The sequence below is a fragment of the Eretmochelys imbricata genome, chromosome 11, assembly GCF_965152235.1.
Source record: "Eretmochelys imbricata isolate rEreImb1 chromosome 11, rEreImb1.hap1, whole genome shotgun sequence".
Classification (NCBI taxonomy): Eukaryota; Metazoa; Chordata; order Testudines; family Cheloniidae; genus Eretmochelys; species Eretmochelys imbricata.
In genome coordinates, this window is record NC_135582.1 from 325,478 (window position 1) to 351,630 (window position 26,153).

The 26,153-nt window shown below is 48.4% G+C and overlaps 1 protein-coding gene across 6 annotated transcripts in view; it reads right to left on the minus strand.

The window, feature by feature from the left end:
- The window catches only part of SLC4A3 (solute carrier family 4 member 3), a 75,279-nt gene that overhangs the window by 10,867 nt on the left and 38,259 nt on the right, over positions 1-26,153 (minus strand). For all 6 annotated transcript variants that reach the window (XM_077829763.1, XM_077829760.1, XM_077829762.1 and 3 more), the window contains 7 exons: positions 12,052-12,236; positions 8,404-8,620; positions 7,672-7,896; positions 7,127-7,275; positions 3,907-4,101; positions 3,213-3,419; positions 1,985-2,074 (listed from right to left, as the gene is read on the minus strand). In XM_077829763.1, the coding sequence (XP_077685889.1) occupies positions 1,985-2,074; positions 3,213-3,419; positions 3,907-4,101; positions 7,127-7,275; positions 7,672-7,896; positions 8,404-8,620; positions 12,052-12,236 (1,268 nt within the window). The remainder of the gene's footprint in view (positions 1-1,984; positions 2,075-3,212; positions 3,420-3,906; positions 4,102-7,126; positions 7,276-7,671; positions 7,897-8,403; positions 8,621-12,051; positions 12,237-26,153) is intronic.

Consider the following 26,153-nt stretch of genomic DNA (forward strand, 5'->3'; position numbering starts at 1 on the left):
GCTCCCTATGGCTCTGATATGGCTCTCGGTACCGCAGGGATCCTCAGCCTCCTATGCCTCTGACATGGCTCTCGGTACCACAGGGATCCTCAGCCCCGCACGGCTCTGACCTGGCCCTTGGTATTGCACATGTTAAATCCAGAAGGGGCCATTATCATCCCCGCATTCTGAACTCCTGCATAGCCCATGCCAGAGACCCTCATCCCTCCCTTACTGCATCCAGCCCATCAGCTGCGGTTGAGCAGGGGTGGAGGTTATCGAAGGAAGTGCCTGAGCTTGATATGAAGACTCCCGGTGATGGAGAAGCCACCACATCTCTGGGTGGCCTGTTCCGGTGGATGGTTCCCCTCCCCGTTAAACATCAGTGCCGTATTTCTAGTCTGCGTTTGTCTCACTTCAGCTCCCAGCCGCTGGGTGTCACTCTGCCTCTGTCTGCTGGGTTAAAGAGCCTTGGCTCTCAGGGCTTGTCTGTCTGGTTCAGGAGTCTCAATTCTACTGAGCACTAGTGTGTCGCACACTGTCCTGGGGGCTGGCTCTGGAGGGGGCAAGTACCCAGCCTGCCTGTGACAGGCTCCACTAAGGAGAATGAGCTGACCCAGCTGGATGGCAGTTCATTAGGTAAGGAGCACCCAGGCCTTAGCCAGGGTCATGAGGGCTCAGACAGGGAGTGGAGCAGAGAGATAGAGAGGTCCTAAGCAGAGCTCTTCTCGGGGGTCAGCGCGGAGCTCAGCAAGAGAGGGACCTGAAGAAGAAGCTTTGAAAGGGAAGAGCTGTGAATGCCAAGCCCTAGCAGAACTTGGTCCCAGTGAGAGGACCTCACCAGGAGCTGCAGATCACAGAGGAATTATATGCCAATAGCTGCCTTGGTTTGAGCTCTGTGGGGACCCTTCCCCAGAGATTCTGACTCCAGAAGAGGATCCTGGGTCAAGAGCTCTTCATAGGTAAGGAGCCTGGATGGAGGTAGATGAGGGACATAAGTGGAGTTGATAGACTAAGGTTAATTTGGACCCCTTCTTCCTTCTCTCCCCCCATCTTGGAGGCTCATTTGTGTAGCACATTTCACCATTTTGAATTTAATAAACTAGACCCCTGAAGAGGCACAGTTTGATATATATAAGCCTCATTGGACTTCTTGAAAGCATGTTAAGGGAAACTGAGGCAGGGATGCAACCAGGGTTTCATGTACTAAGTGGCTCAGCGGGACTTTGCTGGTGTGGACTAAAAGTTCCCATTTCAAACAATACTACATTAATGCGCACAAGGGAACTTTTAGTGCACACCAACAGGGTCCACACAGGACAGTTAGTCCACAACACGTTAGTGTGCATTAGAATTTTACATCCTCGGGGAAGACTAATGTACTATGTAGACAAGCCAGAAATCTCCCTCCACCTCATCCCCCCGGAAGGTATTTACAGACAGTGATCGAGTCACCTCCTCACTCCTCTTGGATACACGAAATACAATGAGCTCCTTAGTCTCACTGCGAAGCAGGTTTTCCAGATCTCAAACTGTCTCTGAGCCCCTTCCAGATACTCAGTATCCCTTCTGAAGTGCGGGCACCAAAACTGGACACAGCCTCCAGTAATGGGTTTCATAATGCTGAATTCAGAGGGAATACCACCTCCCTTCTCCTATTTAGATTTCACAGACCTCAGTTGTACACATTTCTAATCCAGCTCTCGGTAACACGCAGACCCTCAAACCTGCACAACTCTGATCTGGCTCTTGGTGTCACAGGAACCCTCAGTCCCTTATGGCTCTGACCCACATCTTGGTAGGACTCAGTGCCTCCCGGGGCTGCTCCCACAGCTATGATTCGCAGAAGTATGTGCACAAAAATCTCTCTTTGGTTTGCACCGTATTGACCGAGAAAGTGGGAAACACAAAAACATCTAGTTACACAAGCACAATGAATGGAACAATCAGTAGTCCCAACCATGCTGGGCTGGTGTCCAGGCTTGATGGGAACGCCAGCACCTACCTGTGTGTACGTGTCTGTGATGGTGTAATCCACCAAGACCATGACCAGGATCGAGATGGGGATTCCAAAGTCTCCAATGATCCGTCGAGCCTGCAAAGCAAACACATTTCAGTGGGAATGCGCAGGCCAAGCTCTTAGACGCTGCTACAATGCCAGGCACTGTACAGAGCCCTGAGACAGGCTGACGATCCATCCCATCCAAAGGACAGGCAAGATGCCCACTACAAATGTGAATGCTGCTAGTGAACAGAGGAAACAGGAGCTCTGGTCACTCCCTGACCGCACTGGGCTGCTTTTCTCCCTGCTTGGGCCCCAGCTGCTCTCTAGCCACATTCAGGTATCTGGGCTGCTCCAGACACCATCTGGCCCTGGGAGACTGTGTGGGAAGCCAGCATTCACCAGGCACATTCTAGCTGGAAGTGCCTTAGGAAAGCACTCAGGTCCCAAGGCACTGAGTGCTGTATTAGTGCCTCAGACGGGCAGACAGACGGATCACAGAGAGAACTAAAATTAAGTTTATCCCTCCTTCCATGCCAGGTCATTCTGACACACACTGGAGTCCAGTCCCCTAGGATTAGCCTGACCTATGGAGACTCATACACCCACCAGTCCCTATGGCTGTAAAGCTCCAGTTTAGCAGACCCTTGACTCCAGATTCAGCCAGAGAAGCCTTGCTGAGGGCCTGAAGTGTTTAGGCCCAAGCAGTGTTTGGGCTGCTGGATCCCTCCATCTAAAGATATCCTGGGGCAGATGTGTGTAGGACAGATAAGTGTGAGCAGCAGCCAGGTCTTATCTATGGCCTTGGCCTTGTGCCAAGGGAGCCTGCCCTCTCCAATGGCATTCAGAGGACTGTTGGTGTTTATTTTACGGGGGCGGTCCCCAATGGCACCAGACTCACCTGGAGAGAGACAACACACCGGGGTGCCAGCTCTCTCTTCAGGCAGCTTCCTATCAGCATAAACAGCCCTTTGCCCACACAGGCCTGGTAAGACCACATGAGCCAGGACAGGGTGCCAGGTTCAGACATGCTGGAATAGATAATGCTGGTGCCACAGAGGGCAAAAGTGTGCAGCCAGAAGGGATGCATGGTGGATGAAGAAAAGGAGGACTTGTGGCACCTTAGAGACTAACCAATTTATTTGAGCATAAGCTTTCGTGAGCTACAGCTCACTTCATCGGATGAAAGGGCCACAGGATTGGGCCGTTGGGACACAGCTCAGCAGCTTACCTTGCCTCCTAAGAAACGGCTGTTCTTGAACTTGCGCATAAAGAAAGCGATGAAGAAGGTGCCCAGCATGAGGATAAGTGAGAGGAGGGCAGTATTGGGCTGCATCCTGGTTCCCAGAGACATGGCATCAACAGAGAGCGTGCTGGCATTCAAGCCACTCTGCAAACTCGGCGGGTAAAACTTCAGCAAAGGATGCTCTGCAAACACCTGGACAGGGGAGACAAGCAGAGGGTGCAGTCACCAACCTGTGCAGAGGGACGGGGGAGGACATTCAAGTGTGAGCTCAGCACTGTGTGTTGCCAAGCCCATCACGGCACATCCCCAAACAGCTCATCTCACAATCTACCCGTGAGATTAGAGGAAGAAAGAAAAGAAAAAACTAGTTATGCGTCCAGGTACTGCTGCAGGGGAAGGGAGAGAAGGTTTGGGGTGTGTCCCTCTACGCTCCCCGCAAAGACCTGTGCACAGCAATGCGGTCACAGGGGGCACTCATGTTTGGGGACTTGAGGGGTGGCAAAGAATTGTTCCACAGGCCCAGTCAGAAATGCTACGGCACTCTGGCCCTGCATCAGAGATGCTGTTGCTATTGTTCTCTCTATCAACTGTGGGAGGCACGTGGCCACTATGGTGGCAGGTGCCTAGATCAGACAGCTGGGCAGACACTCTGTAGCATCTCTCCCTGGGGACGGTTCACCTTGTAGAGTTTATAGAAGGTTTCGTAGATGAAGATGAGGGAGATGAGGAAGGCAAAGATCTCCTGTGTGAAGGGCGAGATGTATCGCACCAGGAAGCTGCCTTCAGCTGCCACAATGATGAAGATGAAGACAATGAGCCACAGGCCAATCCACACTCTGCCCGTCAGGTACTCGATGCCTTGGCTCTGGCAGAACTGAAATAGGGAAATGAAGGGTTAATCACAGCCCATGGGACAGCCTCTCTCCTCTGCTCTCCCACACACACTCTCCTCCCCTCTCCCATTCTACATGGTTCTTTATCAATTTCTGGAATGGCGTGTGTACATTTTTCCATGTAGCCTAGCAGGGAAGGGGTTAAGGTATGGCTGGAGGGAACAGAAAATGCTTCATTTGCTGAGTAAAGTCACAGACTTAGTATCTGTTGTTTCACTGGGCCTGTCCTGCTCAGACTGCAGTGTTAGTTACTGGGGCGCATCCCAGGCACACTGTGCATTGCACATCCCCTCTGCCCTGCTTCCTGCCATGCTACAAATAAACATGACACCAACACAACTCCCCAAGAAAACTCCTGCTCAGTCTAGTCACCAGCCCCCCAGGAGAGACCAGGCCGCATGCTTGGGTTCAGCTGTAAGGCAGACTACACCCCTGTCAGACAAACGCCCAGCAAGCCCCGCGGTAGGCATGCAAAAGAACTTCCCCAACCAACGGCAGCTGAACAGACCTAGAAAAATTCCCTCTGCTATCGGAAGCACACAGTGTCCTGTGCATTGACTACCACCTCAGTCAAAGCACCGCACACTCCAGCCCCAAACCCTAAACACACTCCACTCCTATGCAAGCCTGGCTACTAATGCCAGGAACAACGGTACAGACAACCCCACTCAAGCACAGAGAACACTACAGATGGGGAGGAAGGAGGGAGGGAGAAGCACAGAACTCTGACAGGCCTTCACCCGTTACAAAACCCACAACCCAAAACTAGTAATTTAATCATAATAAACACTACGGATCACCACAGAACTGTCAATCAAATGGCAGTCACCACTTTATATGAAGTGTATGGATTTCCAAAAACCATGGATACAGTGGATAGAACAGGGTTATGGAAGTTACTATGCTACAATGGAATCCTCAGAAATTTTCATTAGGAGCTTTTATGAAAATATGACGAGTCAAGTAATACATAACTGACTCAGTCATTCGAGGTTACTATGGGCATCAGAAAAAGATGTCTTATGGCACCCGCAATCTTTTTACTCGTAGTGGGTTGGGTAATGAGAAAGACTACAGAACAACCAAGGGGCATGCAATGGAGCATAGGCGCCAAGCTCTGCTGGCGCCGGTGGGTGCTCCAGGCCCTGCCCTGCCTCCACCCCTGCCCCGCCCCCATTCCAACCCCTTCCCCAAATTCCCGCCTCTTCCATGCTTCCTCCCCTGGGCGAGCCGCGTTTCCGCTCCTCCCCGAGCTTGTTTTGCGGCGGCAAGCACTGGGAGCTAGGGGAAGAAGCGGGGACGCAGTGAACTCAGGGGAGGAGGCGGAGGTGAGGTGAGGCAGAGGGGCTGGGAGGGGAGCTTGGCTGCTGGCGGGTGCAGAGCACCCACCAATTTTTCCCCATGAGTGCTCCAGCCCTGGAGCACCCATGGAGTCGGCGCCTATGCAATGGATTGTCACACAGAAGTTCAAGGACCTTGACTTTGTAGAGGACATCAACTTGCTATCCCATGACATTAGAAAGATGCAACCCACAATGCATTATCTCCAGGCCTATGCACAGTTAGCAGGCTTGAAGATCAACACAGCGAAAACTAAAACCATGAGAATCAACACATAAGAAGACACACTAATAACCCTTTCTGGGACTGACATAAAAAAGTTCTGATGTTTCACATATCTTGGTAGCACTGAAAGTACAACAGGAGGAACAGATGACATTAAAGCCGGAATAGCAAAAGCCAGACATGTTTTGTAACTCTAAAGCCAACCTGGAAAAACTGAAATCTTGCCTTCCAAACTAAACTTCAGATATTTAATACAATTGTAAAGCTGGTCTTACGAAGCGGTGTTGAAACTTGGAGACTTATTTTGACCTTTCTATCAAAATTCCAACTTTTCATCAACAGCTGCCTTAGACAAATGCTCAATACCAGGTGGCCAGAAAAAAATCACAAACGAGGAGCTCTGAAAGAGGATGAAACAGAAACCAATAGGATAGGAAGTTATGGAACAAAAATGGAGCTGGCTAGGACATATGTGGAGAATAACATGACAAGACATGGAGCCCGTGGGTGAGAGGTAATAAGAGAGAAAAAGGATAACATGCAAACACACAACAGAAGCAGAATGGAAAGCTCCCAAAATGACATGGGAAGAAGCTAAGACTACAGCAGGAGACTGGCAAAGATGGAAGACTGTGGTGATGCCCTTAGGTTCTGCATGGGATAGAGAGGCATAAGAGAAAGCACTTGAAAACCAAGAAACACAGACTCCCTGGAAATGTGGAAAAGCATGACTAGACCCACTGTACCTGACCCTGAAAGACATTTTCCTTTCCACAGTTCACAACGTAAAGATGCACAAGAATGAGACGTCTCCAAACTGGCTGGCATAGACCCTCTCTGAACATAACTCGGGGATAAGCAAGAGGCACCACAAATAACCACAATATGAAATCCCCTGCTGCCACATCAGAAATGAAGAATAATGCTAGGTGAGTGGTTACTGCTCTCCTAGAGAGACTGGACTGGACTGCATGGGATGCAGGCTACAGTGGGATACAGTTAACTGAATCTGGAAAATCCGCACGCAAAAGAGAGGAGAAAAAGTGACTGAGAAAAGGAGTGTGGGCTGCACGTATGAGCATTCACCACAGCAATGCAGATCAGGGCCTGGTTTGGGCAGGAGCTTATATCAGGGCTGCTGGCTAGGGCAGCACTGTGAAGCATTAATAAAATCACAAGCCTAGACAGGCTCAGTGGAGTGGACCATGGTGAGAGGAGGCAGAAGTGACTGGGGTGAGCTGGAAGGGACAGGCAGGAGGGCAGGGCCAGCACTGGGTGCCCTGTGGTATGGTAGCAGTCTGCAGGAACGTTTCGGAGTCACCCCTTTCAGCGTCAGAGGAGTGCAGCTGCCCCTCTGATCAGATAAACCATGGCAAGCCAAGCACAGTGCAATGGCTGAGGAAGCATGGGGCAACATGTGACATGATGGCTTACAAGTACCTTGAAAAAAGCTTCTTCAAATACCAGAAGGGGCCCCGAGAAACCAATGACAAGGAGCGGCTGAGCTCCAAGCAGGGAGAACAGGATCCCCAGAACTGAGGTGGAGATGATCAGCTCCGAGACCCCCATGAGACCCTCTGTCTTCTCTCCTAAGAGAGAACAACGTGTATGTGATAAGCCGCCCTGTGGAGAGCGCAGTCCCCCATAGAGTTACTCTGGGGCGGATACACCATGCACAGGCAGGGAGTCCCCTCCTCCCCCCTGCACAGACATAACTGCCCTGCACTGGGCAAGGGGTCTCACATTTGAGGGTAGAACCCCTCTCTAGCTCTGCTGTGACCACCCTGAGAATCCTGGAGCTGGAGAGGTCGAGTCACATGGAGAGAGCGCAAGCTGTGTGCAGAGCACAGCTGCAGCCTCCTGAGCGAGCGGCGCTGAAGCCCTGAGGCCAGAGCAGGCACAGAATCTCAGACGGCAGAGCCAGCGCCCCCCAGTCCAGCCCGGGCTAGTTTGTGCAAAGAGCAGACAGAAAGCAGGCCCATTACCTAGGAGTCCCCCGAAGGTGATGGCAGGAGAGAGAGCAGCAAAGTAGATGAAGAGAACGGCTGCAAGGCACTGGCTGTGCAAGGCGTCTCTGATGTCACTGAGATATTTGGGGTACCTGCGCTTTATGTCCCGAACCAGACCTCCAAAACAAATGCCGGTTCGTCTCAATGGGTCGTCCTCAGCGTCCCCCTCCTCTTCCTCCTCAGCCTTCACTTCACACAGCTCTGGGGAGACATGGTGTACGGGGGTTACAACGGGAATGTAGGAAAGAGATCCACCCCTCTCTCCTGGGGACAGATGCTGGCAAATACCCACCTCCCACAGAACAGGTGAGCAGGAGGCAAAAGCTCGGCAGGCTCCCTACACACCCCACATGAAACCTGGGCTTCCCCTCCACCCCCACCCCACGGCCATGCTCCACCCCCTGGGCCTGATGCCCCCCCATGTCCGTGCTCTGCCCCCCTGGGCTTCCCGCCCCCCATGGCTCCCCATAGCCATGCTCTGCCCTCTTGGGCTTGCCAGCCCCCTGGGGCCTCCCACACATCCCCATCTCTGTTGCAGGACTCAGCCCAGCTCACCCCACACTAGCTGTCCTCGCTTTATCCTATGCAAGGGGGAGGCAGAGGCCTCCTAGCCAGTGCCCCTGGCACAGCCCCCATTGTGCCCTCCCAGGGCAGACAGGGAGACACTGGATGCAAATTCATTATCTGCCAAAAACAGAGTGAGGAGACCTTTAGCTTCCTGGACAACCCCTTCCTTCGTGGACTTCTTCTGCTCCCTCTCCTTTCTCTTCCTCAGTAACTCTTTCTGGAAGGTAGCGATAGACCTGAGCAAGTCTTTCCCCTCCACTTCTGATGGGGGGATGACAATGCTGCAGTCCAGGAATTCGTTGATGGCATTGAGGAGGTCCTGGCGGTCGTCAGCCATGTACGCAGCCTCGTGGAAGAGCTGCAAGATAGACAGGAGGCTCAACCAAGCCAAAGACACCACCAGACTACTTCTGCAGCTGCACAGCGCCTGCCCTACTGCCATAGCCCAACATATCCACATGCTCCAGCATCCCCGCCCCACTTTCCATGCCAGAGCAGATCCCATCTCCCCGGGATCTCTTCTCCTTCAGGTGTTGGATCAGACCAGTGAGACTGCTAGCTAGATATCCCTACCACCTGGTATCAGAGCAATCTGCTCATCTAGCCAGTATCATAGCTCCTGTCACACCAGCGTTATGTAGCTGTTTTAGGCTGTTCTAAGGGACTTTTCCCCCACGGTCTCTAAATGCCAGGAGTCAAGGAGATGCTTCTAGTTCAGAATCCAATTGACTGGTGAGTCAGGCACTCAGGGACCACAGAGATGGATGGAGTATAAAAATTGGATAGATGGTGCATAAATAGATCAGATCGCTGGTCCACTTGGATCAGAATCCAGATTACTGATGTGACACAAAAGAGCACTGTTCTCTCAATCTCATCTTGTGTACTCTGCCGCACTGACAGACTAACAGGGAGGAAATCAGTGCTGTGGGAAAAGGCTAGGAATTGTTAAGCACTGTAACTAAGGCACAAGAGAACAACGCTGCCTGGATTGCCCTCAATACTCAAATCATCTGCAGTTCTGCCTTAAGAAAATGACTATACTCAAATGTCATGCTTCAAGGCTTCACCCAGATGCTTGCAGGAGTCAGGAAGGAATTTTTCTTCCAGTGCACTATTGGCCAGATGTATTCTGGGTGTTTTTTTCACCTTCCTCTGAAGCATCATTGATTGGCCACAATTGGAGATGGGACATTAGTGCGGTGGACAGTGTTCTGAGGTGGAACAGAGAGTACTCTTTCTAAATGCCTGATTGAGATGTGTTGCTCACATGCTCAGGGTCATTCTGACGCCAGATCTGGAGTGGGGAAGGAATTCCCGCTCCACCCCTTGGGGGAGATTGGCAGAAACCTTGGGGAGGGGAGGGGGTTCACCTCCCTCTGCAGTATGCAGTGTGGATTTCCCTATCGCTGCAGGGCCTCAGGCATTGATGGCACCTTGGTCTCTCCTGTTCTCTCCCTGAGGCACACAGCAGCATCTCCTGAGGACTGAAATGCTTTGGTCTAACTTAGGTCTTTGGGCTTAACAAGGGGTATCTGGGTGAAATTTAATTGCCTGCGGTATACAAGTGGTGATAGTACATGAGCTCATGGTTCCTTCTAGCCTTAAACTCTATGAAACTACGAAAGAACTTGGAATGCCAGGCACAAGGGGCAGTCAGTGCCAGGGGCTTCTCAGAGACCTGAGCGTAAAGACATGGAACATGGGGGAGGCAGCCAAACGGGAACTGTCAGAGGGAATCCTTGCAAGGAAAGGGCAGGAAAAATGGAGAGTAAGGCCATGCCTACACTATGGCTCAACAGGGTGCCATAGCTGTGCCACCTTAGCACTGTAGTGTAAATATTTCCTGTGGCCACTGGAGGGGTTTTTCCGTTGCTGTAGGTTATCCACCTCCCTGAGCGGTGGCAGTTTGGTTGACTGAAGCATTCCTCCACTGACCTAGCCGCATCTACGCTGGGGTTAGCTTGTCATAGCGACAGTGCTCAGGGACGTGAACCTCTGCAAGCTGTAGCAACGTTGACCTAACTTTCAAGCGTAAACCATGTCTAAGTTTCTGCTGCCCAGAGGGTTAAAGGAAGAAGAGAGGTTTAGAGAAAGCAGGGGGACAATAGTGCAAAGAAAAAAGCAGGCCCATTAACGACGGAGGGAGGAGTTTAATGAGGACTGTGAAATGGCTGAGGTACTGCACCACTTTCAGAGCATGTCTGAAGTGAAAGGGATGGGGAATTAGGACGGAATTAGAAGTCTGTAAGGAGGTCAGGGACAGCTGAGCTCTCTGCAACATACAGACTCCATGGAGCTGCAGCTTCAAATCCTGGCAAGGCTAACTTGGCCCTTCACCCTTCTGATACCTAGCACTTGGCATGGCCAAAGCACAGCACCAACACTAACTAGCTAATCCTCCCACCTGTGTACCACGTCACTACCATCCTCCCCAGTTCACTGACAGAGAAGTGAAGGGAGAGGGAACTGGACTGACCAGGGCCACCCACAAAGTGAGTGCAGAGCCAGGGTTAAAACAGTACAGCTGCCGGTTCCCAGTCCAGGGCTCGGCCCATCAGGCCCATGCACCTCACTCTGTGGTGTCTTTCAGCTGAGAGCCCTCAGAAGCCAAGGAGCCACCTGCTCTACATGAACATTCTAGTGCCGAGCGCAGGGCATTCGGACAATCTCCCCTCCTATCAATCAAGTTTCCCTGTTATTCTCACAGTCCCAGTCAGTCCCTCTTGAGCAATAACCAGCAGATCCCCCAGGCTTCTTTGGATGGACTCCCTTCTTCTGGATCATGAAGCTGCACTCCATGCAGCCTATAAGTCTCTGTGCTGACGCCGATCTGGCTGGGTTTGTTACCTAGCAAACAGCTGGGGATATAAAGTTTCCTATGTACAATCTCCTGCAGCCAAGAGGACGCTGAAAGCTAGTCCAGGAATGTTTCATTCTCACTCTTCTCCTCCAACCCTGGATGTCTGTAGCAGGCGCCTATAATTGTCTCTCCTTTGTCATTCCTTGTCAGAGAATGAGTTTCACTGCCACACTATTCAATCCTAAGGTTAGACAATAATCTGCAACAGTCACCGTCACTTCTAGCTCTTGACGTCCATGTTCCCTGTGCCAGCCAGGCATTGGGCACTGACACACAAAAGCATCAACCCTCTTCTCATTCTTCCTCTGCCATTTCAGAGCACTCTCCCTCTTGCCTTGCGCTGGATGTTGGAAGTACACACGAGCTGAGCACAATGGCCTCTTCTCCTCTGCCAGACTCTGAGGACCCCTTCACTCCTGCTCTTGGAATGAAGTTTCTGGGGATCTCTCCTTTTGTGTTCACCTCCCAATTTAGCACTTCCTGTCCCAGCCTGATGTCAGTCCTGGTCTTTCTCTTTCACAGAATCATAGAATATCAGGGTTGGAAGGGACCTCAGGAAGTCATCTAGTCCAAGCCCCGGCTCAAAGCAGGATCAATCCCCAACTAAATCATCCCAGCCAGGGTTTTGTCAAGAATTACCTTAAAAATCTCTAAGGAAGGAGATTCCACTGCCCCCTAGGTAACCTATTCCAGTGCTTCACCACCCTCCTAGTGAAAAAGTTTTTCTTTTGTACTGGGCCATCCTCCCTGTCCCAGGCTTGGCTTCTCTGATAAGACCTGTCCCCCCCAGTGCTCCCTGTCCCTAACCCCTGTCCAGAAGAGACTTGGTACAGAGCCTCTGCAGCTTTTCTGTCCTGTGTCTGACCTCTGTCCCACCATACCACTATTCCCCATGCTCTAGCAAGAATGCACACCCAGCGCCTCACCTTGTCAGACATCAGGGTAGAAATGGACCGTCCAATTTCATGGTAATCGACGTTGGCCTGACTGGGTCCCAGCAGGACAAAGATGAACCTGACCGGAATTGGGACCTCCAGGACAGATTCCAGGAAGACAGCCTCATTCAGCCGGACAAAAGCCATAGTGGGCTGTTCAAGGAACTGCACACAGCCTACCAGGAGGCAAAGAACAAAACCACAAGGTCACGGCAGAAGTCAGGAGTCCCAAGTGACAGAGACTGCAGCCCCAGAGCAGCACTAGCGTGGAGAAGGGAGCCCCTGGGCACAGGCCCCATGGTAACTCTCTCACTCAGGCATATGACCTCCCTGCACCATCTGCCCGGACATGCCCTGGTAACATGTTGACAGTGACATACCTCACAGCTTGAGGGAATTGAAACATAAACCTGAATCTCAGTTGTCACTGAAAAGACAAATAAAGTCTCTTTTCTCTGCTTTGACAACACTCCTGACATAAACCTTCGGATGGGGATGGAAATGTAGTATGAGGTAGCCCTTGCAGTGCAATCATTAAGATTGCACAGAGGTTTCTGTTTACAGCCAATTTTTCAAAGTGCTCTAAAATCCACATGCCTACTGAGATTGGTCTGAACATTACTGTGTCAGTTGAGGATCCAGGGTACAGTTAGTGAAGCCAGGTTGGGAGCAGTTGGTCAAGAGGTTCCTAAGATGCAGCCCCCACCAAATTACCTCATTTAAAAATCTGCTGGCTCTTATAGTGTATTTTTGCCCTGCAGCTAGGGAAAAAATAGAGGCAGGATCAACAAGGAACTGACATGAGTTTATCTCAGCTAGTGAAAGCCAACAAGAACCAGCCACCAAGCAGTCCATTTTTTAAAGTGCTATAAAATTAACAGGCACATTCAAACAGGCTTGAAACGTAGCCCTGGTCTACTGTGACGAAATGAGACTGTTCTATAATATTTTTATGAGTCCAGTATGTGCCTCAGTTTCCCCTATGTGCTGTGTTGTTACCCAGTGGGTGGAAAAGACCTCTCAGAGCAGGCCAGGAGACGTAGGTGTGGGTGTCACCGAGCTGTCTGGGTCTGGTCCGGTCCCCATAGCAATGGAGCATTGGAGAAGACAATGGCAAATCCAGTCACCAGGACAGTGACACCTAGCAGCCAATGTCCTGGAGTCTCACAAAAAAAGCTAAGTCAGCATGATCCTTAGTGTGGACACAGATAAACTGGTAGAAAGGTGCCTTGTATTTACAGTCCCTACATTCACAGCAAGAAGCTATACCAGTATAAAGATATAAGAACATAAGAATGGCGATACTGGGTCAGACCAAAGGTCCGTTTAGCCCAGTAGCCTTTCAGGGACACTCAGAACATGGGGTTGCATTCCTGACCATCCTGGCTAATAGCCACTGATGGACCTTTATAACGGTCTGCCTCCACACGAAGGGTTGTACCACTTTAACTATACAAGTTTCTAACTGATAAAATGGTACAAAAACAGTGTGTAGACAAGCCCTTATTATGGCAGTTGACGGCCTGGGGTACAGATTGTGGTGTACCTTTAGGGCCATTCGTTCAGTTGGCTCCTAAGATACAGCTCCCCTCAAAATAACCTCATAGATTCATAGAGTTTAAGACCAGAAGGAACCATTAGTTCATCTTCTCTGACCACCTGTGGAGCACAGATCAGAGAATTTCACCCAGTTTCCCCCTTTTTAACCCAATAACTTGTGTTTGGCTAAAGCACCTCTTCCAGAAAGACCTCTAGTCTGGATCTGAAGCCATCAAGAGCTGGAGAATTCACCACTTCACTTGGGAGTTTGTGTCAAGGGTTAATTACTCTCACGGTTAAACTATTTCTAATGTGAATTTGTCTGATTCAACTTCTGCCGCAAATGTGTGTGTGCGCCTTTCTCCACTAGATTAAAGAGCCCTTTAATGTCCTGTATTATCTCCTTCGGAAGGTATTTAGATACTGGAGTCAAGTCACCTTGCCATCTCTTTTTGACAAGGTGAACAGACGGAGCCCTTTAGGGGCTTGTCCTATACAGACAGTTAGTGTGTGGGAAGGGTGGGTATAAGTCTGCAGGGCACTTCCTTGCCACAGCACTAACTGGCCATGTACTCTGCTGCCATGCACGAACAGTTCTGTTGCGTGCTTTGGTCTCCGTCCAGCATTAGATCAAAGTGCATGATGAAACTTCTAGTGCACAGTGGCAGAATCCACAGAGCCAGTTAGTGCACAACAAGCTAGTGTGCTGTATATTTACACCCCAGTTTTCTGTGCACTAACTCTCGGTTTAGACAAGCCCTTAGTCTGTCACTGTAAGAGAAGGTTATTCACCCTGTGAAGTAACTGAGGTTCTTCGAGATGTGTGTGTCTGTGGGTGCTCCACTTTAGGTGTCAGTGCGTCCCTGCACCATTAATTGGAGAATTTCAGTAGCAGTGTCCGTCTGGCCTTCTGAATGCTGCAGTGAGCACATTTTTGGGAATATGTGACTCACCAAGGCACAAGAACATAAGAATGGCCATACTGGGTCAAACCAAAGGTCCATCTAGCCCAGGATCCTGTCTTCCAACAGTGGCCAATGCCAGGTGCCCCAGAGGGAATGAACAGAACAGGGAATCATCAAGTGATCCATGCCCTGTCACCCATTCCCAGCTTCTGGCAAACAGAGGCTAGGGACACCATCCATCCCTGTCCATCCTGGCTAATAGTTATTGATGGACCTATCCTCCATGAACTTATCTAGTTCTTTTTTGAACCCTGTTATAGTCTTGGCCTTCACAACATCCTCTGGCAAGGAGTTCCACATGTTAACTGAGCATTGTATGAAAAAATACTTCCTTTTGTTTGTTTTAAACCTGCTACCAATTAATTTCATTTGGTGACCCCAAATTCTTGCGTTAAGAAGAGGAGTAAATAACACTTCCTTGTTTACTTTCTCCACACCTGTAATGATTTTATAGACCTCTATCATATCCCCCCTGAGTCATCTCTTTTCCAAGCTGAAAATTCCCAGTCTTATTAATTTCTCCTCATATGGCAGCCATTCCATACCCCTAATAATTTTTGTTGTCCTTTTCTGAACCTTTTCCAAGTCCAATATATGTTTTTTGAGATGGGGTGACTACCTCTGCATGCAGCATTCAAGATGTGGGCGTACCATGGATTTATATAAAGGCAATATGATATTTTCTGTCTTATCTATCCCTTTCTTAATGATTCCCAACATTCTGTTTGCTTTTTTGCTGCTGCTGCACATTGAGTGGATGTTTTCAGAGAACTATACATGATGACTCCAAGATCTCTCTCTTGAGTGGTAACAGCTAATTTAGACCCCATCATTTTATATGTATAGTTGGGATTATGTTTTCCAATGTGCTTTACTTTGCATTTATCAACTTTGAATTTCATCTGCCATGAGGATGCAGAGTGAATGTCCATCTGACACAGACAGTGTCAGGGCATGATGTGCATCACTTAAATCCTGGTGAACCAGGCATAGCTGAATAGGAGTGGTTGGACCCCAGTGTAGACCCTAATGTTCTGAGAGGGAAATATAAAGAATATTTTTTAACACAAGGAAGGATAAGTAACCAACTAGTAACTAACTATAAACTTTTAACTATTTCTGTAAGTGTGTAACAAGCTAGTAGGGACACCACTGGGAGCTCTGTCTCTGGAGGAGGATGTTTGAGAAGGAGCTGAGGGGGTCGGTTTGCACGTGCTAGATGAGGCACCCGCGGTGCCACGAGACAGGAACCGTGCATGCACGACCCAGACGGGCACTGCTGCTGAAATTCTCCGATCAACGCACCGACTCCTGAAGTGGAGCACCCACAGGGCCATCACTTGAAGAAGAGCACAATTGCTCCAGCCCTGCAATCATTTTTATGTCTCTCTTCTGCAGTCTCTCAAATTTTTCAACATCCTTTTAAAATGTGGGTACCAGAACTGGACACAGCATTCATGGGCAGCAGGTGGAGCCCCCCTTTGGGGCGACTAGTCCCCAGCTCTGCCCCTTCCACCTGCACCCTCCCCACAGCTGGAGTCCCAAGACCCCCCTGCCCTGCTCACCTCCCATGGCCGGAGCCACAAGCCCCCATCCCCCTGCCCTCCTGCTGGTCGCAGGAGCCCGGGGCTGGCTGAAGTCCGGAGGGCCCCCTCCCCACTTGGAGGAGCCCCAGGCTGGACGAAGCCCTGAGCACCTCCCACCTTGGCTGGAGGAGCCCCAGGCTGGCTGAAGCCCCGAAACTCCCCCTGCCTGGAGGGCAGAGCCTCACCTGGCCAGTTATACCCACCACCCATGGCAGGGTTCCAAACTCCATCTCACCAGTGCCATACGCAGAGGTAAAATCATCTCCTACTCGCTACTTTTGTTTATGCATCTGTGACAGAATGCAGGCCAACAGCACTTGTACTAGCATTCTGATCACTGGGTCACCCTGGAGTAAACCTCATGGCAAAATTGTGCCCAGATGATATATTTGGGGATGGGCTGGAGAGAGCTACAACTCACTAGCACAGGAAGGAAGTGCGTGAGGGAAAGACAGACACTGGCAGGCTTTTGAGAGTCAGAGCCAAGAGCGATCTTTTGAGGGAAGATACCTTCTGTCTCCCCTATCCTTGGTGGAGTGAGCTAGGCAATGTATGCCATGATAAGTACAGAGCGTCACTAGTTTGTAAGGGCCATGTGGAAAGAACACCGTAAATAAAATGCACAAGATGTTTGACCAGAAGAATGTCTGAGTGGTTTGTGGCTAGACAAGAGACAGGAGCAGGACAACACAATGTCACAACATCCCAGGATCGTATTAGCACTTTTTGCCACAGCATTACACTGGCAGCTCATGTTGAGTTGTTTGGCCACTATGACCCCTAAATCCTTTTCAGAGTCACTGCTTCCCAGGATACAGGCCCCATTTCTGTGGGTGTGGCCTGCATTCCTTGTTCCTGGATGTACAACTCTGTATTTGTGTTATAATGTATTTTGTTTCCATGGATCCAGCCTGGAGCGAGGGTGTCTCCAGGTGGTCTTATACTTCTCACCTTGTCTAAAGAGGGTGTTCGTGATAATCATGCCACTTTCTAAAGCATTTGCTCAAGAGGAGGATGCCGTTGGAGTTAGCTTTTCCTACTCCTTTTCCAATAGTGCCATTCCAGAGATCTGACTCCTGCCCGACACCAACGTTAAAATCTCCAAGGAGAATGATCTTGTCCTCCTTGGGAATGTTGGTCAAGACTTTGTCAAGATCTGTATAGAACTGCTCCTTGATATCCGCGATAGAATCAAGTGTTGGGGCATATGAGTGTTGCTGAGCTCAGGACGAAGAGTCATAAGACATTCATTGATTCCTACCGGCAATTCTGTAAGCTGAATGACAAACTTATTCCTAACAGCAAAACCGACACCATCAATGCACCTGTCCTTTGCAGATTTTCCTTTCCAGAAAAACGTATAGCTTCCACCTTCTCCTTTCAGTTGACCTTCATCTGGGCACCTTGTCTCACTCAGGGCAGTGACACTGATGTTATATCTCACAAGTTCCCTTGCGACGACAGCAGTTCTTCTTTCTGGCCGTATGTTATCTTTGTTATCCATTAGGGTGCGAACATTCTATGCAGCAAAAGTCACTGTCTTTTTATAGCTTCAACCGCCGGCAGAGTGATCCCACTGGATGTGGTAATCCAGCCAGAAGTGTATGAGACAGCCTAGGCTTAGGGCACCTTTTCTAGCCCTCTCCCCATGTGGGATGAGCAGAGGTGTGATAAATGAAGGGGGGTAGCTACCTTTTATGGACACCCTGCCAGCCAGTTAGCTATAAAATCCCTGTTAGTAGCTGTTCTCTACTTGCTTCACCTGTAAAGGGTTAAAAAGTCTGACTGCGTGCATAGGTAAAGGGAAAAAGAAAAGGAGTACTTGTGGCACCTTAGAGACTAATCAATTTATTTGAGCATGAGCTTTTGTGAACTACAGCTCACTTTATCCGATGCATACCATGGAAACTGCAGCAGACTTTATATACACACAGAGAATATGAAATAATACCTCCTCCCACCCCACTGTCCTGCTGGTAATAGCTTATCTAAAGTGATCATCAAGTTGGGCCATTTCCAGCACAAATCCAGGTTTTCTCACCCTCCACCCCCCACACAAATTCACTCTCCTGCTGGTGATAGCCCATCCAAAGTGACAACTCTCTACACAATGTGCATGATGTGGACTACAAGCCGTCAAGAACACTATCCCCGATAATGTCACGGCTAACCTGGTGGCTGAACTTTGTGACTTTGTCCTTACCCATAACTATTTTACATTTGGGGACAATGTATACCTTCAGATCAGCGGCACTGCTATGGGTACCCGCATGGCCCCACAGTATGCCAACATTTTTATGGCTGATTTAGAACAACGCTTCCTCAGCTCTCGTCCCCTAAAGCCCCTACTCTACTTGCGCTATATTGATGACATCTTCATCATCTGGACCCATGGAAAAGAAGCCCTTGAGGAATTCCACCATGATTTCAACAATTTCCATCCTACTGACTGCTATTCCTACCTGCATGCCTCCAGCTTTCACCCTGACCACACCACACGATCCATTGTCTACAGCCAAGCTCTGTGATACAACCGCATTTGCTCCAACCCCTCAGACAGAGACAAACACCTACAAGATCTCTGTCAAGCTTTCTTACAATTACAATACCCACCTGCGGAAGTAAAGAAACAGATTGATAGAGCCAGAAGAGTTCCCAGAAGTTACCTACTACAGGACAGGCCTAACAAAGAAAATAACAGAACGCCACTAGCCGTCACCTGCAGCCCCCAACTAAAACCCCTCCAATGCATTATTAAGGATCTACAACCTATCCTAAAGGATGACCCAACACTCTCACAAATCTTGGGAGACAGGCCAGTCCTTGCCTACAGACAGCCCCGCAACCTGAAGCAAATACTCACCAACAACCACATACCACACAACAGAACCACTAACCCAGGAACTTATCCTTGCAACAAAGCCCGTTGCCAACTGTGCCCACATATCTATTCAGGGGACACCATCACAGGGCCTAATAACATCAGCCACACTATCAGAGGCTCATTCACCTGCACATCCACCAATGTGATATATGCCATCATGTGCCAGCAATGCCCCTCTGCCATTTACATTGGTCAAACTGGACAGTCTCTACGTAAAAGAATAAATGGACACAAATCAGATGTCAAGAATTCTAACATTCATAAACCAGTCGGAGAACACTTCAATCTCTCTGGTCACGCAATTACAGACATGAAGGTCGCTATCTTAAAACAAAAAAACTTCATATCCAGACTCCAGCGAGAAACTGCTGAATTGGAATTCATTTGCAAATTGGATACTATTAATTTAGGCTTAAATAGAGACTGGGAGTGGCTAAGTCATTATGCAAGGTAGCCTATTTCCCCTTGTTTTTTCCTACCCCCCCCCCCGATGTTCTGGTTTAACTTGGATTTAAACTTGGAGAGTGGTCAGTTTGGATGAGCTATTACCAGCAGGAGAGTGAGTTTGTGTGTGTATGGGGGTGGGGGGGTGAGAAAACCTGGATTTGTGCTGGAAATGGCCCACCTTGATTATCATGCACATTGTAGGGAGAGTGGTCACTTTGGATGAGCTATTACCAGCAGGAGAGTGAGTTTGTGTGTGTGGTTTTTGGGAGGGGGGTGAGGGGGTGAGAGAACCTGGATTTGTGCAGGAAATGGCCCAACTTGATTATCATGCACATTGTGTAGAGAGTTGTCACTTTGGATGGGCTATCATCAGCAGGAGAGTGAATTTGTGTGGGGGGGTGGAGGGTGAGAAAACCTGGATTTGTGCTGGAAATGGCCCAACTTGATGATCACTTTAGATAAGCTATTACCAGCAGGACAGTGGGGTGGGAGGAGGTATTGTTTCATATTCTCTGCGTGTATATAAAGTCTGCTGCAGTTTCCATGGTATGCATCCGATGAAGTGAGCTGTAGCTCACGAAAGCTCATGCTCAAATAAATTGATTAGTCTCTAAGGTGCCACAAGTACTCCTTTTCTTTTTGCGAATACAGACTAACACGGCTGTTACTCTGAAACAGGTAAAGGGAAGTGAGTGGGCACCTGGCCAAAAGAGCCAATGGGAAGGCTAGAACTTTTTAAAATTGAAACAAGACTCCCCATTTGTCTGTCTGTGGTTGTTCTCCCGGAGAAGGGACACAGAGCAGAGCCAGGAATGAAAAATCATCAAATCATCCCTAGAAACTACTCATTTGAAACCCCCGATATGTAAGTAGATCAGGAAATATCTAGGAAGATGCGATTAGGTTTGTCTCTTATTTCTTTATGGCTTGTGGACTCCCCTGTATTAACCCCAGGTGCTTTTGTTTTGCTTGTAACCTTTAAGTTGGACCTCAAGGAAGTTATTTTGATGCTTAATCCTTATAAGTGGTTCTTTTTAAAATTTAGCAATAGTCTGAGTTTTTAGATGTATTTTCTTTCTTTTGGTTTTTAATAAAATTTACCTTTTTTAAGAACAAGATTGGATTTTTGTGTCCTAAGAGGTCTATGCACATGCTGTTTAATTAGCTGGTGGCAACAGCTGATTTCCTTTGTTTCTTTCTCAGCTCTTCCCCGGAGGAGGGGTTGTGAAGGGGCTTGTGGATACCCCACAGGAAGGAATTCCCAAGTGCTTCTTCCTGGGTTCTCAAAGGGGGTTTTTTTGCGCTTGGGTCATGGCAGCATCTACCCATCCAAGGTCAAAGAAAAAAGCTGTAACCTTGGGAGTTTTATTCCAGCCTGAAGTGGCCAGTATTAATTTTTAGAATCCTTGCGGGCCCTCACTTTCTGCACTGAAAGTGCCAGAGTGGGGAATCAGCCTTGACAACAGGGGAGCCTAAAGAGGACTGCTCAGTCACGATAGTAGCTGCTGAATTGCACCCATCTCAGTCCAGGTGCCAGATGACCATCTATCGCCGCCTATGTGCAGGTTCGTGGCTAGGGACTGCCAGATTCACTAATCCTGTCCCTGTCCCTGTCACCACTAGTCCGTCACTGCAGGGCTCGGAAAAATATTATTTCCCATGGTAGAAGCCTGTGCATGATTTCTTTTAACGTGGGGAAGCTGGTGCACCTACAGTGACCACACAATCATGACAGCTTGGAGGTATGAGGCCCAGTGGCAGAGAAAGTCCAGGACGACTGGAGATCTCCACTTGCTGCAGCCTTCATGCACTTTCACAGCCGTTGAGATCCGAGGACCCTCTTCCACCTGATCCACCATTAAGGACTTGGGGGATTGGACCATGCTTTGTCTGGGACCTCCCCTTAGACCTATTCACCTTGGGAAACCCTACCACAAACATGAAGCTCCCGACAACTTAGCTCTGAGGATCATTGGAACACGCAAGCCCTTCACCACAACAAGATGATGGTCCCCAAATAGGGGCTGCTATGCCTACAGCTGATGATAATGAAAATCTCTGGAAGGGATTAAAGACTGCCATTCTCTCTGCATGTGCTGAGTCCATTGGCTATGTCACCCGCCATCACCAAGATTGGTTTGATGAGAATGATGCTGAAATTCAGGGCCTGCTTGACCAGAAAATAAAAGCTCATCGCATGTGGCAAAATGACATATCACACCAGCAGAAGAAAGAGTCATACAAGCAACTTAAGGCTAAAACCCAAAGGAAAATCCGTGACATCAAAAATAAGTGGTGGCAAGAAAAGGCCAAGGAGATAGAGCTTTATGTTGATAAACATGACATGAGGAGGTTTTTTTCAGGCAATAAGGGCCATTTATGGCCCATGTTCCCATAGACCCACATCACTCCGAGCCCAAGATGGTTCAACGTATTTTAAGGACAGCGAAGCCATCAAAGCCAGATGGAAGGAGCATTTTGAGTTACTCCTGAACCGTGAGTCAACTGTCTCTGATGCCACTATTGAATCTATACCTCAACGACATGAAAGGAATCTCTTGCTGACCCCCCCGCCCCCGAAGAAATAACGCGAGCCACTATGAAAACTAACAACAACAAGTCAGCAGGGCCAGATGGCATACCAGCTGAAGTCTATAAGTTTGGAGGTGAAGAACTGGTAGGGAAGCTCCACAAACTTTTTTTTTTTCATACCTGGTATAATGAGAAGATTCCAGAAGACTTGAGAAATGCTAACATTGTTACAATCTTTCAGAAAGGAGATAAGTCAGAGTGTGGAAATTATTGAGGCTTTGCCTTGCTATCTACAGCAGGGAAAATTCTTGCCCGTATCCTCTTAAACTAATTACTTCCCCTTGCTGAGGAAATATTGCTGGAATCTCAGTGTGGTTTTAGACCGTCCAGTCGGACAACCGACATGATCTTCATTGACCGCCAAATCCAGGAAAAATCTTGGGAACAAAATCAGGGCCTTTTCATGGCTTTCATCAATCTGACAAAGGCCTTTGACTCTGTCAATCACGAAGCCCTGTGGAAGGTGCTGGCCAGGTTTGGCTGCCCTCCAAAATGTATTAAGGTCCTAAGACTTCTCCATTATCAGATGACTGCCACACAGTTCTCTGTAATGGTCTTGAGAAGGAACCTTTTGTCATCAAAACTGGGGTTAAGCAAGGATGCATTGTTGCCCTAACCCTGTTTTCCATCTACTTAGCAGTCATTTTGATCCTTGTTAAAGATCACCTCCCCAGCGGAGTTGATATTTAATACAGAATGGATGGGCGGCTCTTTAATTTTTGATGTCTCTACTCAAAATTTAAAGTCTTCAGGGTGTCCGTTACTGATCTTCAGTATGCTGATGATTGTGTTATCCTCGCGCACACTGAGAATGACCTTCAGCCCATACTGGATTTTCTTGCACAAGCTTACCGGAGCCTCACTCAATATTGAGAAGATTAAAGTGTTCTATCAACCTGCTTCAGGCCTTGCACATGACCCACCACAAATAACCATTGAGGGACAGACTTTGGAGACAGTCGAGCACTTTTGCTACCTCGGTAGTCAACTTTGTCAAAATGCAAAAATCGACAGTGAGACCCAGCACAGAATCCAGTGCGCAAGTGTTTCCTTTGGAAAATTGCTCAGATGTGTTTTCATGGACCATGACCTATGGCAGGACACCAAGATCCAGGTCTATGAGACAATTGTTGTTCGTACACTCCTCTATGGATATGAAACCTTGGTGACCTATCAACAGCACCTAAAGAGTCTGGCAAAGTATCACCAACGATGCCTCTGGAAGATCCTTTGCGTCAAGTGGCAAGATCGCTGCACTAACGCCAGCATCCTCTCTGAAGCCAAGGTCACCAGCATGGAAGCAATGATCCTTCTCCATCAACTTTGCTGTGCCGGACATTGTGTGCGGATGCCAGACTCTCACCTCCCAAAACAAGACCGCTACTCTCAGCTCACCTATGGTCAGAGATCCTGTGGTGGTCATAGGAAATGCTACGAAGACACACTGAAAGCGCATCTTAAGAAAACTTATGTGGATATCACATGCTGGGAAGAGCAAGCCACCAAACCACCCCAATGGCATCCTATCCTCCATCAGGCAGTGGCCTGCTTCGAGGAGAAGCGCCTTGCCCTCGAAGCTGAAAAGAGGGAGAGCAGGAAGGAAAAAGAAATAACTTTCTCCCAGCAGGCAGCTGACCCACCACAAAATGTCTGTACCTACTGCAGGTGGATTTGCGGTTCCAGGATTGGACTCCTGAGTCATCTCAGGATCCATATGTAAATCCATGGTAAAGATCATCCTTGAATCGAGGGATCACCAATCAATCAATCACCACTGATATTGTACAGTGTCCTTTTTTAATCAGAATGTTGTGCAATATTAAGTCAAACATACATCGAGGCAGTTATCTCAAAGAATTAAATCAAGTTTGTTTGGCAAGACCATTCTCCATAAAACAGTGATGACTGGTATTAATTATTTTCCAATGCTTTAATTTGTTATTAATTGAATCCCACACCAGCTTCTCCATTACATTGCCTGGGACCGATGTCAAGCTAACCAGCCTACAGTTATCCCCATCATCCCCTTTGCACTTTTTGAATACTAGCACATTAGCATTCTTCCACCCTTCTGGAATTTCTTTGTTATTCCAGGATTTACTAATAATTAACAGCACCAGGCCAGCGATCTCCTCAGCTGATTCTTTTAGAATAATAGAAGATTTGGGTTGGAAGAGACCTCAGGAGGTCATCTAGTCCAACCCCCTGCTCAAAGCAGGACCAACACCAACTAAATCATTCCAGCCAGGGCTTTATCAAGCTGGGCCTTAAAAACCTCTAAGGATGGAGATTCCACCACCTCCCTAGGTAACCCATTCCAGTTCTTCACCACCCTCCTAGTGAAATAGTGTTCCCAAATATCCAACCTAGACCTCCCCCACTGCAATTTGAGACAGCTGTTCCTTGTTCTATCATCTGCCACCACTGAGAACAGCCAAGCTCCATCCCCTTTGAAACCCCCCTTCAGGTAGTTGAAGGCTGCTATCAAATCCAAACTCACTCTTCTTTTCTGCAGACTAAACAAGCCGAGTTCCCTCAGCCTCTTCTTGAAAGTCATGTGCCCCAGCCCAATGATCATTTTCATTGCCCTCCGCTGGACTCTCTCCAATTGTCCACATCCTTTCTGTAGTGGGGGGTCCAAAACTGGACGCAATACTCCAGATGTGGCCTCACCAGTGCCCAATAGAGGGGAATAATCACTTCCCTCGATCCGTTGGCAATGATCCTACTAATTCAGCCCAATATGCCATTAGCCTTCTTGGCAACAGGGGCACACTGCTGACTCATATCCAGCTTCTCATCCACTGTAAGCCCCAGGTCCTTTTCTGCAGAACTGCTGCTTAGCCAGCGGGTCCTCAGCCTGTAGCAGTGCATGGGATTCTTTCATCCTAAGTGCAGGACTCTGCACTGGTCCTTGTTGAACCTCATCAGATTTCTTTTGGCAAACTCCTCCAATTTGTCTAGGTCACTCTGGACCCTATCCCTACCCTCCAGCATATCTACCTCTCCCCCCAGATTAGTGTCATCTGCGAACTTGCTGAGGGTGCAATCCATTCCATCATCCAGATCATTAATGAAGATGTTGAACAAAACTGGCCCCAGGACCGACCCTGCTTGATACCGACTGCCAACTAGACATCGAGCCATTGATCGCTACCCGTTGAGCCCAACAATCTAGCCAGCTTTCTATCCACCTTATAGTCCATTCATCCAATCCATACTTTTTAACTTGCTGGCAAGAATATTGTGAGAGACCGTATCAAAAGCTTTGCTAAAGTTTTAGGTCTCCCTGGTTCAAGTTATCCAGGCCTGCTGATTTAAAAATGTTTATCCCCAGTAGATGTTGTTTAACATCCTCCCCTTGGTTACTGATTGACCAAAAAGTACTTCATCGTCTCCATGTGCTACGAGTACATCATCCCGCTTCTTTCCAAATACAGAACGGAAATACTTCTGCTTTCTCTGCATCATTAGCCATTTTACATCTCCAGCTAGCAACGGGCCTATACCATTGCTAAAATTTCTTTCATTCCTGATATCCTTAAAAATACCTGAATCAATGTTCTGCACTTCATAACTCCAAATTTACATTTCTTGGTATCCATTTCCCCTTCTTTTCATTGGCTATGGATTGCTTTTTCTATTCCTAGTAGTTCCTCACAGTCTCTTCTAGTCTTGATGAACCTAAATAATTTTCAGATTTCAGAGTAACAGCCGTGTTAGTCTGTATTCGCAAAAAAGAAAAGGAGTACTTGTGGCACCTTAGAGACTAACCAATTTATATGAGCATGAGCTTTCGTGAGCTACAGCTCACTTCATCAGATGCATACCATGGAAACTGCAGCAGACTTTATATATACACAGAGAATATGAAACAATACCTCCTCCCACCCCACTGTCCTGCTGGTAATAGCTTATCAGATGCATACCGTGGAAACTGCAGCAGACTTTATATATACACAGAGAATATGAAACAATACCTTCTCCCACCCCACTGTCCTGCTGGTAATAGCTTATCTAAGATAAGCTTATCTAAGATAAGCTATTACCAGCAGGACAGTGGGGTGGGAGGAGGTATTG